Genomic DNA, 17,910 nt, shown 5'->3' with positions numbered 1-17,910 from the left:
GCCCACCTGCACCACGAGCAGTCCTTCACGTCGAAGCGCAGCAGGTCGTTCAGCATCGTCTTCCTGCGGGGAGGAACGGGAGAGGCGGCTGAGCCGGGCCGCGGAGCCGGCGAGGGGCGGCCCCGCTCCCCTCAGGCCCGGGCCTTCTCCCCTCGGCGCTCGCTCCCCCCCGTTCCCGCCCCTCTCCCCACAGGCCCGCCACGGCCTTACCCGTTGTCCCCGCCGAAGACGTAGATGGCGTCCCGGTAGGCCACCACGGTGTGCTTGCTGCGCCTGCGGGCGGCAGAGAGCGGTGGTCAGGAGCCGCCGGGACACTCGCCCCCACCCCCCCGCCCGCCGCCCCCGGCCCCGCTCACCGGGCCCCCACGAACTCGTCGCAGGGCGGGAGGCGGCGCCACCGGTGCACCGTCTCGAAGGGCCCGAAGTTGAGCGTGAGGTACTCGACGCTGTCCGAGCAGCTGTGGTCGAAATCCACGCTCGGCGCCACCTTGGAGCGCCCCGCGCCGCCCGCCGGCGCCCCGGCCGCCGCCATGGCCCGCGCCACCCCCCGCCACCGCGGGGCCGCCCGCCGGACTACGGCTCCCGGCGTGCCCCGCGCGCAGCGCCAGCGCTCCCGGCAGCCCCCGCGGCAGCCTGCGCCGCGCCCCGCAAGGTCGCACGTTCGAGGCCCGCGCCCGGCCGCAGCGGAGCAGGGGCAGAGCCCGCCGGGAGCGAGGCGGCACCGGGGCTGCCTCGGAGAAGACTCGGAAGCCAGGCGGGTTTATACGTTAAAAGAGTTTATTTGTTAATACAAAAAAATCCAAGAACAATACTCATGAATACACATAAAGTCTTGTTCCAGAGTCACAGCTGAGCTATTGGCTAGTAAATTATAGTCTGTGGCTACCGGAGCTTCGTGCTGTTCTAGCAAGGTAACACCCAGTGTGCGAAACACGATCGGTTCCTCCCCGCAGAGGAGCTGCGAGCAGGACACGTGTGTGCCAGGGCCCGACGTCAGCAGCAGCACATGCCCAGGGCTGGGCGGTAGCCTGCATCCCAGCCCTCGGTTTTAACTTAAACAGGGAGCTTGTGTTTCTTAACACGGCGTTAGTAACCTTTATGACTATTAGTTTAGTTTCTTCTCAACAGCAGACAACAGGTAAGAGAGGTGCTCTGCACCTCGAAACCAGACCTTAGACAGATCTCTGTACGAGTCCAGCATTTTTCATCCTGAGCAATCACCTTGTTACCGGTCAGATTTGTTTCAGCAAAACTGACACCCCTCCAGCAAACACAGTTTTTTTGTTTAAAGATACATCACGGAGCGTTCAGAATTTTGTTAGGAAGGACAGTGGGAAAGCAGAAGGGCAAAGGAGTTACATCAGTGCGACCACCAGTAGGACCATGCAAAAGTGCTTCATCTTCCCTTTGTCCTCTGTTGCTCTCACATCCTATTCAGCCTCTTTCTAGGGGAAGCCTGAGTCACAGTATTTCTTGCCAAAAAACATCCTGCACACCATGAGTTTCCTTGCAACAGTGTGCTGCACAACTGCACTGCTTCTGTGCCCCCCGTGCACAGACGGGGACAGCACATCTCCAGGGCTGGTCCCGAACTCCAGCTCCTGTGCAGCAGCACTGTGCCCAGCCAGCTCAGGCTGCACCGGGGCTGACACTACAGGGGGGAGAGTGCAAAGCACCAGTCCCCAAAAGCCACTTATCCCCCAATCCTTCCCTTCCCACCAGCTACAGTCCTGGAAAAAAAAGATACCTGCAAATCAAAGCAGTTTCTAACCAACACGCTGATGAGCTCCAACAGGAACTCTAAAAGACCATCTACTTTTTGGACCTTGCAATTGCAAAGAGATCCTTGGATTTCTCAGTTCAGGATGAGGAACAGTATCGGTAGCACCAGGTTGGTGTCATTTTTCATGGTCTTGTTTAAACCCACATCCAGCTTAACTAAAGCAAGCACCACGAAGGCACGCAGCAGTCAACTCCCACCAGAAAGCACGTGAACCCCACCAGCACCTCTCCACGAGCCCTGGCTAACCAGACCTGAGCGTGCTCCGTTTACTACTGACACCCTAAACCACACCTAGATGCTTCCAGACGTTTGGTATTCACTTACCTCCAAGAATGGATGACTGGTTTTGAGCCTTGCTGCCAACACATGGGGCAAAAAAAGATGGTCCTACCTCTTCCCAGGGCTGAGACCGGTCACTCTGAGGACACTCACTTGATCCCTCCTGTACAGCTATCAGGACACACCACTGCAGCCATCTGCTTCTAGTTGGGTTTTCTCAAGAGACTACATCATTTACACTTGTTGGCCCTTTTCAGTGAAAGCTAAGAGAGACAAATGCCTCAAAACAAAATTCCTTAAAAAAAAAAAATAAATGTCTAGACAGAACCACAGCGTTCCCACTGAAGGGAAGGCTATGGCACCAAGTTTAATTATATATTCTTATACACCAGAGAATCCACAGGGAAGAGAGATACTGTGACACAACTGCATGGAAATTTTTGATCAGAGCTTATTAGACAGACACACACATGCACACACACAAAAATCAGGCTTCAAATTCTGCTTCTCACAGAGCTGTTCATACAAAACTCCAGGATGGTTCACATTAGTCTGCAGCGAATGGTGGGAACTTCCCCCTAGAGTTCTGCCCGTTCCCAGGTACAACGTGAGGGGTTGGGGTGGGAGAGGGGAGCAAGGTCTGCTTTAGAATTCAGGGTTATTTTACCATTTTCCCCACACACGCTAAACAAATTGTGCCATCTTTGTCTGTTAAAAAGTTAATTTATTATCCCCTCCTGGTAAAAAAGTGAAAAGCTATACTCTGTTAGACCAGTAAGATACAGAATTACTCCAGCTCTTTGGAGGTTTTTAGATACAACTTCGAAGCATTTTATTCCACAAAGGAACAGCAAGTACCTTTCTTAAGAAAGGAAACTCTATAATGGGTCAGCCTTTTCTTTTAAGCAGAAGAAGATGTATCCATTACAGGACTCCCTTTCTGTCCAGATGACTCCTGTGAAATACCCTAACATCCTCCGGGCGGCACACACAGAAAGCTTCCTAAGGAGAAATATGTCTCAGAAAAGTTACTTCAGGAAACAAGTGCAAGTTCCTTTTAAATCTGTTTTATAAGAAGGATACCAATGTACATTTTAATAGTTTTATTTTCATTTTCCCCAAGGGGGAACGAAAGGCAGAGAGGTGTTGTGAGATACATCACGCTGTTCTTATGGGTAAATCAATTTGCAAATGTTATTTTACCACTCTATAAAAATACACACAGGAGTGTGAAGGAAGCAAAGTAGTTCAGAGTGGCTGTCATGGAGCAAATATGTTAAATACAATCAGGTTTCTTCCCCTAAAAATTGTGGCTCCTCGTGTTCCATAAAACCGAAGTCTTTAGTAGCCACATGCCACAGGAACAGAAATTTAAGTGGTACCTTCCTTTGAGCATGTGCACACAAAAGCATTAGTAAAGAACTGCTCCCATGGGACTGGACAGCAGATGTGAGCAACAAAGCCCCATCCACAACAAGGAAAGAAGATATGCATTCAGTTTTATTGTCTCAGCTTCCCATCCAAAATCCTGTAAACAGGTTCCATATCATTCAGGCATCTCCGACAGAAGAGTCTATAGTTCTATAAAAAGAAGTCACGCCGTAAGATCAAGATATTTACCCTGTATGTCATGTGAGCGTGAAGAGGAACAACCTTCCAATTTCTCAAGATACATCCAAGCAATCTGTAAGTAACCCAATTCCTTTCTCTGTCCAACTGTGCTGTGGGAAACTCAGTTAAATGCCTCTTCACAGGTAGAGACAGTTTGCTTTTAAAAATATTAAGGACACATTTTTTTTATCTTTAAGAACTTCCTGGAAAGTTACTGTGGAAAATGAAAGCGCTCCCATGGTGAGAACAATGTGCAAAGCTCTACAGACTTCTGTCCTTGCTGCTTTCTTAGTATTCCTTCCCTTAGCAGATTCATGTTAAGATGAGGCTCAATACATCGCAACGAGGCCATCATCCACCTGTAACAAGCAGGTAGACACTGAAAAATGTTTTATGTTTAATCATAAAACGTGGAATAAGCCAAAAAAAAAAATTGTTCAGATATGATTGGTATGGTCTCTTCTTGAGTAGGTTTATATACCAATGGCCTGTAACACTCGCTTTTCATTCTCATTGAGATGGTCTGAAAACATTGCATAGCAGGGCTGCTGTGCAAACTGACAGAGGAAGTCAGTGAGATAGGCCTGAAAGGAAGACAGAAAGACCCAGTTAGCATCACGTCACTGGAAATTCTCTTTCTTTCATGTATCGAAAGATAAAACCTCAACATGCACCAAGTAAGGCAAAGGGATTGCAGGGAACAGACAAGCGATGCAGAAGGAAGGGTGGCAGCAGAGGAGAAGGGCTAATAAATGGCTGACAGGTGGTGGCAAAAAGCAGGAGCAGTGTCATACAGGGACTGACTGCATGGGAGCATCTCCAAGAGGAGCATGGAATTCTGTCACATTCAGACTCTAATCTACTTCTGACTTCAGCAAATAGCTGTGAAGCTCATAGGTAGAAAAGTCTCAACTCCCTCTGTTCAAAAAGTGTTGTTTATTCACATTTCCACATTATAGATATTGATCCAGTAAAGAAAAACAGCTCCAGGCATTTTGGGGATACTCAGCACTTTTCAAAGTAATTTCACTGAACTGAGTACCTTTGGGACAACAATCAGTAACTGGTGTTTCCAGTGGTTTACAGTTTTGTTAAAGCACATGAAAAAAATTAAGTTTATAAAGAATGATAGGAATCTGATTTAAAAAAAACTCATCACCTGGAGATCTATTTGGTAAAGAGGGTCCTTTAATGCATCTGGATCATCCTCTTCATCATCTTCAAAGTAATCCTCATCTGTCAGAAGCAAATCAGCAGGTTTTAACATCAAACAGAGCAAAATATCTCAGGAATCATTCTATTAGACTACTGTTGAAATCCAAGGATCCAAAAATAAATAGTTTCAGCACTGCTGGGTAAAAAAAAAAAAAAATTGTATCCAAAATATTCGCTCCTTAAGTTCACGTGATTCGAAAACAAGAAACCAAGACAGGTAATAGTGGGACTCTCAAGGAACACACAGGTGAGACCAGCATACATGGGATACTGGACAAGCAGGTTCGTTAGTTATGTGCACTATTATCTTATGCCTTAATCTTATGTCAGGGTGACACATTTCCAATTCTGTGCTAATGTAAGTAGTTTCCCTTCCTGTATTTGCCTGTAAGGTTCTCCCTTCTAAGACTATATGCAAACAGGAGAGCAGAGGAAAGAGAGGATATATCTACTCCATCTTCTTTATGCAGCAATTATTTCTCAAGGTCAATCCCCAAACAAGCTCATCCACTTCTACGACACTGTCATTCCAAGGTCACGTCTACACCTTCGAGCATCAATTGGCTCTTTAGAAGAAATACCTGCATGAACCTCACAGCTATGTGAGGCCTACGCAGCATTTGAACTCTCAGGTGAAAAATGCAGTTATTTAATCACCGTGTTACTCAAAGACACATCCCTCTCTTGCAGAAAAAGATCCTTATTCAAAAGGCCAGTGTAGTATTTCTTTCCCCTTGCCTGCAGCCTCTGTTGAGCTGCTGCCAAGGAAAGAAAACTTTGACTAGGACATCATCTACTCTATTTTCGCTTTGAGTAAGCACTTTAAAGCTGTTACTTACCATACTTGTTTGTGGAAAGAATATCTGATAAGAACTGTCCTGCTAAGCCTTCATCTTCATCCTCATCCTCTTCCTGATCCTCCCACATATCATTCGAATCATCTGTTAAAAAACAAATAATTCTAGAAATAATCAAAATCCAAGAGGTCCAGTCTGTAGTTTTTAGGCAAACATCCCTGCTTGTGTAGGTGGATGAAGGGAACACCTGCAACCTCTACTGTCCTTTTGGAATAAGTGACTCAAGAACTGGAGCTAAGCAAAAAGCAGCAGCAAGAATGGATACTCGAAGTAGGGAGGAAGAAAGGCAAACCAGATATACCAAGAAAGGAAAATTTTATTGGCATGTGGTCAGATCCCAGCTTCCAAACTTGCTCAAAATAATTTTCAGGTGTAAGAATACACAGCACTGACTGATCTTATCCTCTGGATCACTATTTAAGCCTTTGTAATTACAGGTATACTATTTACTGTTGTGAGTTTCTTATTACTATAAATGCTTCTGAAGAGATTACAAAGTAGACTTAAGCCATGCAAACCCAGTATTTTACCTTGGCTCCAATCTGCAGTTGTCTGTCTAGATGCATTTGCTTCCATCACATTAGAGAGTTCATTTATTATTAATTTTAAGATTTTTACTAACAAAGGAATGTTTGTCCAGCGTTCAGGATCTAGAAGAGAAGAAAAAAAAAATATATTCACACTGCTTTTAATAAAAGTTGTTAAAAATGGGCCTTTTTTTTGTTGTGGCAGTTTGTGGGTTTTGTCTGATTGCTTTTTTAATTTTACCATACATTTAAAATGCTCACATACAAGCTAAACTTCCAGGTTGGGAGGAAAAAGGAAGTTACATAAAAACCCCCAAAGTTCTTTCTGTATACCTTCACAGGTAGCTTTCCAAAGACTGTAAATGCAATATCAAATATTGGCATATTTTGAATGAAGAGGAGGCATGGTTAAAATCTTCACAGCTGAATGAATTTGTGAGTCTACTCAATGAAATTATAGTTACAGATGACTTCATCAAGCATTCTTCTCTGAAGTATATTTACAGATCTAGCAGTGCGTTGAAGTAAATGAGCTGTGCACCACTCCCACATGTGGCTCTGCGCTGAGACACTGTAAGCTCCAACTTTTCCTCACCAGTGTTCCTGCAGGGCTTAATTATTCCACAGGGATAGCCAGAAGTGCATTTGTCCTTAATTACAAAAGTAAAGATCCTATCAACTAAAGAAACTGGGAGCACTAGTTTTAACTCTCATTGATACTAGTATTAATCTTAGTTTAACTCCAATGCCGGCAATTACCATTCTTCTATCTGACTAGACAGTATCTGAGTTTGCTGTTTGGTTTTTTTAAAGCAAAGAATAATATGGTAGCAGGTGTTCTGTGACCACTACTTACCCTTTACACTCCTAGTGCTTTCCCCTATTTATCTTTCTAGTTGTCAACTTAGTCCTTTACTAAGTGTTACTGCACCACTCCCAATCCCCTGAGCCTGCTATGACAGCTGAAGGCTCGAGGAGCAGCGACTGCCTTGATGGGCATCCAGTCTGGATCCGTACAGCCGCTACCTCCCGCCCTGCAACTGGTCATGCTCCAGCTCTAGCGTGGCAAGTTGCAGAACCAAGGTTCTGACTAACCACTGAGGACAGAGTCTTCCCAGGTCTTCCCTCTGGGCTGCTGTCCTCAGAAAAAAACTGCCCAGTGCTCTCTCCACTTTAATATATGAATCTCTATAGAGCGATCAAAGATTTTGGGTTGAGCCAACTATTTTAACAATTGTTTATTTTAATAATAATTGTATTTAATTTAATAATAATTGTTTTATTTAATAACAATAAGACAATTCGTATGCAGGAGACTGGCCAAGCTTTCCTTAAAAGTGATCTCTAACTTGTTGAAGTCATTGCTGGTATTTGTGAGAGTCTGTCTCATCAAGAAAAATACCACTTTTTAAATCTCTGCATTCACTAAATACACCTTCCTCTCAGAGAAGCTACTAGGCATCATGAAATTACCAATTCTATCTCATTAGATGGAACAGGATGATGCAAAATAGCAGTGAATAACTCCCTATCCCATAATCACCTCATCCATATTAAATCAGAGACATCAGGAGTCTTCCAAACCAGTCTTTGGCAGAATTAAGGCAAATAATGGATATGTTAAGTACATGGTGTATGGATTAGCTCTGAAAAACAACATGCACCTTCTGTAGGAAAGATCTTCCACAGCTTTGTGTGATCTGCAAGATCTATTTTAAGGCCTTTCCTAGCATCTACTAACAGGAAAAAAAAAAAACCCTGTTAAAACAGAAAAATAATTACTTACTTTTGGCCGACTTCGATCGTGTTCGTATTCCCTCATCCATATTAAATATTTCTTCTCCCTTTACCCTAATGTCCTGAAGTCGCTTGTCGTCTGTGTTGATGCCATACTGAAGGAGTTTACACAATGCTACAGAGCTGAGGAGCAGGAAACAGGAAAATTACAGATCAGAATTTCCCTAAACTGTCTGGCTTTCACAGTGAACTGCTAATAGGAAACACATCTCCAGAGCAGACATTCAGATGCCCTTTTTTCTACACTTTTGCCAAGAACAAGCATTACAGAATTTTCCTATTTCTCCTGCTTTATGTCAGCATCCAAAACTGGACTCATCTCCTGACCTGCACAGCAAGCTGAAAACTGACAAAGCTTTGGATTAAACGCTACCAAACAGTGCTTACATACATTAAAGGTTTTTCCAGAAGGGCCACGAGGTTAAACACACTCCTGAAGCATCACGTGCAGATGAAGATGGAATTAAGAGGAAAACAGTGGCAAGAAAGTAGTAATTTGGTTGATCTGCAGCCATGAGCATCTCTTCTACTTTTCTCCAGTCTCAAAGCTCTTTTTCACTTCTGGTTCTTCACAGTTCTGCTACACTCAGACCTTCTAGTTTGTTCCTTTGGTACCTTCACGTGTTCTTTCCATCTCTGCTGCTCAGATTTCTACTCCACACTTTCAAACCTTCTCTCGTTCCAGGCTGTTTAAGCCATACTGAGCATGACTTTAACTACAGGTTAAGGCCATCAATTTATGCTTGGCACTCTTAAAGCTCACTCCTGGGTCCACAAGTCTCAAACTGAAGTTCTGGAGCTCTGTGGAACTCGCTCTTTTCGTGCTTCCACTTCACACCCTTTTTCTCTCCCACACTATGGCTCTGAGTTCCCATACTGCTGGTTTGGACCCAGATCTTACACACCATCCCTGAGTTACCCAAAGTTTTTCCATCCTTTCATCATGCAAGACAAGAGCAGATAGCCACTTCTTCAACTTGCCACTCACAGGGTTGGAGACTGATGCACACAGAAGGTGTCAGCTATCTTCATGTTCCTTTTACTAACTCTAAACAAGAGGGTCCTCTGAGCAGGCATTGCTTTTCTTCAGCACGCAGGAAACACCTAGCATTTTCTAATGCACGATAAGCATCACCATAAACAACCCGAATCAAGGTGTTTAATATAGTCTGGAGCCCTGCCAAGTCATCTGTACACAAATAGCTCTAATCTTGGGCAATACAGAGACAGCACTGAACAACAAAGTTTAACCTTGTTCTCCCTGTCAGCATCAGCCTTGGCTTTTCCCTGTAGCCGTAAGCATTCTCAGAGGATCCTGCAGACAACCCTGCTCTGTAAAAATGGGGATAAACCACTGCTCTTAGGGATGAAACGAGGGTGACCGAAACCAGCACCAGATCCCCAAATCAGACTGCCTCTTGTTCTGCATAATCATTCACAAACTTCCATTTCAAACATGCTTTTTCTTATTATTTATTTCACAGGCTATTTGACTGCCTTGTAACAATAACACACCAACACATACTAAGAAGTGAGTTAACAGCTGGTGAGACCCCCAAGAGGGGTTTGTTAGGCTTCATATTTCCAGAAAAATCAAAGACAGCAGCTGTGGCAAAATTTAAATTAATACAGAGCATTCCATGCTTTGGAATATAGTACTCAGCCTCCACCGGAACACAAATGTGCTTCTACAGCAAAAGGGAGAAAAAACTGTTTCAGTTGATTTCTTTATTGACTTTTAAGAGATCATTAAATTAACAGGAAATCACCATATTCTTTCAGGAAACCCTCTACAATGCCCTGAAACTCTACAGTAGTCTACAAAGGCTATTTCATGTCTGGAAGCTATTCTCATCCCATTCACAGAAGTTCAATCTCAGGAGCACTTCTGTGCTTGCAAGAGACACCCCCTTCCCCCTTGGGTCACCCAGAAACACCAGGCAGCAAGAGGAGCACTTAGAGGAAGATCAGAGATTGCTCCAATTACCACAGCTCTCCTGAGCTAAACTGACAGCGCAGGAAAAAATTAATTCTGTCCAACACTGCCACACACTAATCCAAGTCTGAACCAGCTCCACTTTCCCTCACACCCAGAGCATTTAATTGCAATGGATGATCAGCCAGCTAATGTTAATGCACAGATCCTGCTTATGAAACATCCTACCTGACTTTGCCTTCATACTGCCCATAGAACAAGTGCTGCCGGCTCATCCATTCAGCCATTACAAACTCCAAGGCAGGTTTGCCAGTTGGTCCAGGGAGACTACAGAGGAACTCGAGGAGTGGTTCCAGTTGTGAGTGAACCAAGTGAGCAAACACCATGATCAAAGACTACAGGAGAAAGGAAACGTTAGCTGTACATCATTTAATAGCTGAAATTGTTTTATCAAATATTCAGAGTTCCCTGCAGGAGCAGAGACTGTGCTTACCAACCCCAGGAGGAAGAGAAAGTTTAACCATTTGCAAGACACTGTGTGCTACTAAAGCAGGCAAGAAACATACAGTCAACAGCAGTATTTAACCACCCCAAAAACATACAGCAGGAATAAATTTACTCACACACATGCTCCAAACTAACACACCTTCCCAAAGCAAAGATTAAAAAGCTATTTAAAAAGTATCAGAGGTTGCAGTTGACTTTTGACTAGCAAAAATATCATACAGCAACACTCAGACACTGCAAGTGCCCCAGTTTGCTCAATGGACCAGAAGCTGTACCCGTGGTTCCATACACAGAGCTCTCAATCTACACATATCTAGCAGAAACATGGCTCAAGTCAAGGAACAGAAGTGACTGGTTCAGAGCCAGGGGAAGAGAATACGGATTCTTTCACCCCAGGGATTTCCCATCATCACTTCCACCACAGGACCACCCTTCTCCCACATCATCACATCATAATTCAGCAGCACTTTTCCACTTCTGAGGGCACTCTGAACACAACTTTTAGGGAAAGAATTTCAAGTTTTAGAAAAGGTATTTTTTTTACAAGATGCAGTTTTACAATCTGACTCCTAAAGACCAGGGATAGAATTCATACGTTGCGTATGTCTAAATATCAGTCTCCAAGTCTGAGGGCATCTCTGTAGGCTTCCTCCGGGAAAAGCTGTCCACCTCCAGAGGCCCATCGTTCAGGCTAACACAGGGAAGAGATTCAGCATTGTGAAAGGCTTGTTTCTCTTCCCCTGGCTGCAGGGTCTTCATGTGACTGCTTCAGAATTAAGTTTCCGGATCTTTTAAATCCAAAAATAGGCAAAGTGAGAGCCATTCTGAACAGTTAAGAATCAACAGTGTGTCTGAGGGGGGAAAAAAACAAGGCTTTAAGATGAAATCTGTGCTGACATCTGAATGGCCCTCTTGATTCAGCATGTGCTGGCTTGAAAAATGCACATACCAAAATCGGAGAAATGCACAACATAAAAGGGTTAGAGCAGAGTGAGCCTCAGCCAAGTGCTACACTGAGGGCAAAGGTGGGATCTTGGCTCAACAGCGCCAGCAAAACACCCTCCCCCAGCTGCTGCTGAGGAACCAGGGCAGCCATCACTAGATGTTTTACATTAAGGGCACAGACATGAAAGACAGGAGAGAATGAAGACCACTGGGATAAAATAATTCCATAAAACTGTGCTGCTAGAAGTAGGTCAAGGCTAGAAGAGATCATGATGCTCTTTGTCTGGCCTCTCACCTGATACAGGCCAAATACACCTCCCATCCACCAAAAGTTCACCTTGTCTCAACTCCCAGGCATTTATCCTTTAAATACAGCAAAAAAAAGCACTAGAAAACATGTACTGCCTTTGCCATAGCATCCCTACTTAGGCAACTACTGTCCCCTCCAAAGGTTCACTGCCTGCAAGCACAAGGACATGAGGGACTATTTAAGGTGCATTAAAGCTTACCCACAAGCATCTGCGTTACCTTATAATCTGGACAACTCTGTATGAGTGGAGTAGGTATTTTCCTGACTACTTCAAGAGGATACACAGACCCTCCAATCGCGCTAGCCATAAATAATCAGGCACACAATTTAAAAAAAAATGACAATTTCTTTTCCTGACACTTCTACTTACTCTCCTGGGTGCTCAGCCTGCTCACCTGCATTACACTGAGTGTCTCCGCTTGTTGCATTTTGCTCAGGATAGCTCTCAGGATCTGGTCTAGATTCTCTCCCAGCTCACTTCCTGCTTTTGAAATTAAAGTGGAGACCAGCCTGCCCACAAAGGCAGCGGTGAATTCTGAGGTCCTTGGATCTAGAAGCTGGCTCACCACCTGCATCACATACCACAGTCCGTTGTGGCCTTGCTCATCATGCCATTGTGCGATTTGCTCCAGCGCCACCGAGACGTACGCACGCAGACACTCGCCACCATTCTAAACAAGAAAATTACTATGTTAGAATTTCCCTTTCTAGGTAAGGGAGTGGGGACACATGGGAACACATCTCCTTTTATCACCCCAAAAAGACCCTTAACCAAGATGAAAACAATGGGCAAACTGGTGGCATATGTAAAAGATCCAAGCTCTCTAACGTGCAGTAAAATGAGTGCCTAAATTTAAAAATAATTCCTACAGACTTCAGTTCATTATCAAGTACAAAACTCTTCACTGCCCAGGCAGCTCTCAAGAAGATCATCTAGTAAATACAAAGCCAACCTGAAGTAGGCTGCAGTTTTGTGCCAGTCTTGTTACCCAGAGAAATTCCAAGGGGTTTTAACAAGCAAGAGATGAAGACAGCAAAGTGTAGCATGAACAAAACGCAACCCAGCAGCCAAGCTGCAATCTTTTTGAATTCTTAAAAAAAAGATCCAGCAGAGCAGCCAGCATGCTGGTCTCCAACCTCTTCTTGCTGGCATGTTCTTTAGGGAAAGTAATTTCTCTGGTCTGTATTCACACGGCAAAGGGTAGCTGGCACTACAAAACTCCTTACATAGCCTCTGACACTTTTCCTTTCTTGCTTAAATATTCTAAAGATATCATCAGGTAATAGCAAAGCCTGTGAACAAGCACAGCTCAGGCACTACTGCTGTTTGAGATTAATCCTTCCTCTCCCTCCATCCCATACCTGGCTCAGTCAAAAGGAAGTTTGCCCTTCCTTTCCCACCTAAATGAGTACAGGAGAAAACTGCTAGAAGGAGGAGGTCCATGAGATCTTCTATGCAGGTCTTTTGCTTCCCTATGCCTGAGCATGCTCCTGAAGTCAGCCTCTGCCATTCCTAGATGTGATGAAAGTTATTATGGGGGAAGAAAAGCAATAAGGTTTTGGGTTCCTTTCATTTGGGTTTGTGGTTGGGTTTTTTTTTTTATGTGCTCCAGAGCCCTAAAATAGAAAAAAAGATCAAGGTTCCTGCTTTACTCACTCTGGTCCTCCAAATTAAGGACTGATCAGTAAAAGTCACTGCAGGCCCTCAAACAGCAGTACTTTCATCATAAACTGGAGGTGGCAGAGACTCCTGAGGGGGTGCCCACAGAGCTATTGCCAAGCAAAGCCTGGGCTCCCTTAAAGGCTACGTCACCTCACTCCATCACCTCTCGGACCTGCCCAGCCCTGCAGTCCTTACCACTCCCCCCAGCGTTACCTGCATAGTAGCATTGTCATCTGTGTTCAAGCTGCACTGAGCCACTGCAGGGAATGCTTGGCAGATCAGGAGCTGGGACAGAGGAGGTTTTGTATTCCTCACCACTGTGGTCAAGATATCAATAGAAGTCTGAAAGGAAAACACAAACAAAAGGACTGTTACAGCAACAGCCATAGTGCCCTAAGTCAGCATTACCCACCACTGGTGCAAACATCAAAGGGGTAAACTAGAGGGATGTGAGCCAGTACTGCAATCACATTTTGATTTTACAGTCTAGAATATTTTTTAAATCAAAGGACCTTGGAGTCACGCACCCAAGCATCACTGTATTTGACAGGACACAGGGTGTGCACTGCATAAGTTCCCAAGGCAGTTCAAACATTAAAAGCAGTGTAACACTTAAATATGGCACACAGTTTCACGGTACCCTGCTGCATGCTAATCAGCACAGCCAGAGAACTGCTCTAGCTGGCTTGTTCCATTTTGTTTATATTGATTTATTTTAATTACTCATAAACGATTGTTACAGCTATACCAATCAACAGGCAAATATAAGCACATTGATAAAGATGTTTATGGGTTTCATTCCATACAATCATTCTACAGAGTCAATGCTTAATCTCTTATAAGAGGACTTTTTATAGAAAGGACAAACCTGTATAATTTATCTCCAGCAATTTATACATGTGACGTATAAATCAGAAAAAGGCTTAGAAAAAAGTGCAAGGAATAGTCGTATAGCCTGCTGAGAACATTCCACCAAAAAGAGGAGACTGTTACTGGCGAAAGATGGCTATGTCAAAGCAAAATGACCAGGGATACTCTGCAGAGACTGCAAGAAGGCCAGAAGAGCAGTTTAAAGGTAACTTTTGGAAGTATCTCCCCCCACTTTCTCTCCACAAAAAAACCTCTACCTGTGACCGAAGTCATTGTTCCAAAGCAGTTTAAAAGCAACCTTTCTACTCTGCAGACCAGCCACCCTATACGTTAAAGGACAGGGAATCACCTCCAGCTGAGACCATGTACCACTGTAGCACTTACTGCACAAAGCCCTGCTGGGATCTTGTCAGCAGGGGCCTGCATGATGCTGACAAGAGTTGGTATTAGCCTCATCTGCATTGGACCCTGGCAGGCTTCTATCTGAGATAGCTCCTTAAAGATATCTTGGGCAAGAGAAGCAACAACTGGATCTGGAGAGAGAAAGCACCATTTACTCAAACATACTAACACACACATCTCAATTTTTACTACCACTATTTTGAACAGGCAAAGCAGCGAGTTTCCCCTCTAGCTTTACCACATGAATCAATGTTCATTCAATGACCAAGTTTTCAGCACTGGGATTCAGTAACAAAAACTTTGAGAATGTAACTGGAATGCATACCGTTACTGTACTTCAAAAATATTGCAATCGTGAAGGGGCAGATTTTGTTCTCCACGCTTGCTGTAAATGCTGGGTCTACCGTACAGACAATGCACAGCGTCTCCATCACCAGGTTTAGGACCTCTGAACTGAACTGAGTTGCCAAGTGGATCAGTCCATCAAGAATGCTAGGAAGGAAAGGCTGCAACACATGGGTGCTCTCAGAGATCTTCAGCTGGTCACAGTAGCTAGACAAGAAATTCGTGATACAAAAATATACACATAATATATTAAAGTGATTTATACATTAAACGCCAGATGATATACAAGGGGTTATCTCACCCCACCCATTCTTATTCCTTAAGTTCACCCCTCTAGGACTTTTCCCCTCCAGTCTACTATTCCTTGATCTCTCAACAGCTCAGCTTTTTTTCTTCCTCATTCCACCCCGATGGCTCACAGACACAGAGTTGAGTCAAGTGATGTCGAATGCTTCTACCACCTCTTAGTAACAGTTCTTTCAAGAACTGCCCATCGATGGAGAAAATAAACCTTGAGGAAAGAAGTGGTCCAAGACAGACACTTACAGCTTACAAAGTGTTTAATTACCATGTTCCACAAGTGAGCTAGGGAATGATAAAACGAATCAGGAATAACTAAGTCATAAGTCTCTGCCTTTATTCATTAACATTTCACACAGAATCATCTAGGTTGGAAAAGACCTTGAAGGTCATGTAGTCCAACCATTAAACCATTTCAGTGCAAATAGAAGACAAGGTGTTTTTTGGGGGGGGGAAGAGAGTGGGGAAGAATAGGGCTTTTGCAAGTTTTTTTGTGGTTGGTTGTTTTTTGTTTTTACAGTAACGTTCATTTTTCACTTTAGAACCAATACAGATCTTCCTTTTTCCTTCTTCCAACTTATTTGCAAAAAGAGGATAAAAAACCCCCAAACGTTGCTTATTGCTGTGATTTGCTCCACAAGCCTGTATTATGCCATTCAGCCACCTCTGTGACTGAACAGGAGTAATCTGGGTTTCATCGTTATGATTTTCTTTGTTCTGCTTCTCTTTGGGACTGTACCCATTATAACATTTTACTACAGCCAACGTTGAATCTCAATTTCATATTTCTCATTAGGGTTATCCTATTTTGAACCTGCTTGCTTACACTTTTTAAGTTGACATTGATTTTATTCAAAGCAAATACTTCCACAGCCTGTACAGAAATGTTACTAATATTTTAACATACCAGTTTTATAAGTGTAATTTATAACACCTATCCCTAGGGTTTACCTACCCCCAGATAGCTCTAACCGCTGAGATTCGGACAGAAGGAGGCTGGGTTTCGTGTAGACCACTGACAGTAGCTTGCAGGAACTGTTGGATTAGTTCTGGAGACATAGCCACTGTAAAACGGCTGGCGGCCCACAGAGCACGGCCCAGGAGAAAAGGAGACACTGAAGCAAAACAAAAGAACTCAGTGCTTTTAGAGTAAATTTTATGAGTTTAAAATTATACCTGCTTCCATGCATTATCCAAAATCTTGTCATCCCAGTAGGAAAACAGTAAGATGTAACACAGACGACAAGTATGTAGGCATTCAAATAATTTTTTTCATAGGCAGAATACAGTTTATTTTCTTAGTTATTTCAAAGAATAATTTCTCATTTGTTTAAAAAAAATTCTTCCCTCAACTAGCTACACTTGAATTTGTTCATCAATACAGCAGTACATGTTTTATTGATCACTGGAAGGAAAGCAAAAGAAGAGAATGAAGGCTTTTTCAGTAATTCCTATTCATCTAGCTCAATATTCTGTCCCCAACAGCAGCAAATAGCAGCAGCACCACCAGAGAAACAGTGAATACTCATTATCTACTCACCTCTTTACACTTATCAAGGTATGAGGTATCTTTATCACACTTAACCCTTCTGTCTTTTCAGGCTAAAAGTATCCTTATCTATTTAGGCTATCCTCAAACAGATGATGCTCTCTATTTCTCCGCATCTTTACTGCTATTATTTAGGCTCCTGCAAGTATTAATTTTAAGATAAGGACACGAAAAACTCCATGCAAGATGTATAGAAAGAGAAAAGCTTTGTTTTCTAAACACGTATTATAAAACCCAAGACTTCTTTGTCCTGTTACCATTACTGAGCATTAAACAGATATCCTCTGAGAACTACCTATACACTGACTCCAGGAGCAATTTCTAGAGCACAATAGCTCATTTACAACCCAATACCACATATGCAAATGTGTGTAAATATATGTAAATAGCTGAGGTTGGTTTTTACGTGCATTGCACACTGCACTTTGCACACTATTTCTTCATTCAAAATGAACAAAAAAAGAAAAAAAACCTTCTTTCTAATAGGGTAAATAAATGTTTCTTTGATGAAAGCATCTAACAATTTGTTTTTTCTGCACTGACACAACCTAATGTGGACTCATCAATAATGCTCATATTGGCTTAAACATCTCAAATTTTAATTATTTGCAAGGACTTTTCCACAACTCCTTTGATTTTCTTGCACACTGATGTAAGATAACATAGAAAGCAGAAGCCTGCAGAGTTCCCAATAACAGGATCCCACTCAGCTGGGAGTATTATTTGAATTCATGTACTATGACTAGTGTCAGCATAACGAAAATGGGTATGGTGCTGCAGGAATCCTGACGCCTGTTAAACACTACTGTGTCTTTCCCAGAAATGGATACAAGACGACAGAACAGCGATTTACCACCAAGTTCCCCAAGCAGTCGCCCTTCCAGCTCCAAGCCCTACAGGCTCAAGCATCCAGCCAACAGTGAGTTTCAGCCGAAAGCCATGTCCCACATTTAAGGGACTTGTGTTAGACCTGGTAGCACGTGTGAACTCACAAGATAAGATTTATGCCCTTTC

At 43.4% G+C, this 17,910-nt stretch overlaps 2 protein-coding genes across 5 annotated transcripts in view; both read right to left on the bottom strand.

Annotated features, from left to right (window-relative positions):
* LZTR1 (leucine zipper like post translational regulator 1) overlaps positions 1-553 on the bottom strand; it is a 36,457-nt gene extending 35,904 nt beyond the window's left edge. For all 3 annotated transcript variants that reach the window (XM_074893422.1, XM_074893424.1, XM_074893423.1), the window contains exons 1-3: positions 357-553; positions 211-273; positions 7-63 (exon numbers count right to left, since the gene is read on the bottom strand). In XM_074893422.1, coding sequence (XP_074749523.1) covers positions 7-63; positions 211-273; positions 357-532 — 296 coding nt within the window. In that variant the 5' untranslated portion in view covers positions 533-553. The remainder of the gene's footprint in view (positions 1-6; positions 64-210; positions 274-356) is intronic.
* A 2,597-nt stretch (positions 554-3,150) lies between these two features.
* IPO9 (importin 9) overlaps positions 3,151-17,910 on the bottom strand; it is a 40,240-nt gene continuing 25,480 nt past the window's right edge. Inside the window, exons 14-24 of one of the 2 annotated variants that reach the window (XM_074893392.1) lie at positions 16,303-16,462; positions 15,028-15,254; positions 14,685-14,833; positions 13,644-13,772; positions 12,163-12,438; positions 10,234-10,400; positions 8,059-8,192; positions 6,276-6,395; positions 5,728-5,829; positions 4,833-4,909; positions 3,151-4,257 (exon numbers count right to left, since the gene is read on the bottom strand). In XM_074893392.1, the coding sequence (XP_074749493.1) occupies positions 4,147-4,257; positions 4,833-4,909; positions 5,728-5,829; positions 6,276-6,395; positions 8,059-8,192; positions 10,234-10,400; positions 12,163-12,438; positions 13,644-13,772; positions 14,685-14,833; positions 15,028-15,254; positions 16,303-16,462 (1,652 nt within the window). In that variant the 3' untranslated portion in view covers positions 3,151-4,146. Of the gene's footprint in view, positions 4,258-4,832; positions 4,910-5,727; positions 5,830-6,275; positions 6,396-8,058; positions 8,193-9,728; positions 9,758-10,233; positions 10,401-12,162; positions 12,439-13,643; positions 13,773-14,684; positions 14,834-15,027; positions 15,255-16,302; positions 16,463-17,910 lie in introns of those variants that run through there. The other variant, XR_012632106.1, reaches the window with a different exon arrangement.

Source organism: Strix uralensis, chromosome 24 (genome assembly GCF_047716275.1).
Source record: "Strix uralensis isolate ZFMK-TIS-50842 chromosome 24, bStrUra1, whole genome shotgun sequence".
Classification (NCBI taxonomy): Eukaryota; Metazoa; Chordata; class Aves; order Strigiformes; family Strigidae; genus Strix; species Strix uralensis.
This window is presented reverse-complemented; position numbering and strand designations above follow the sequence as displayed.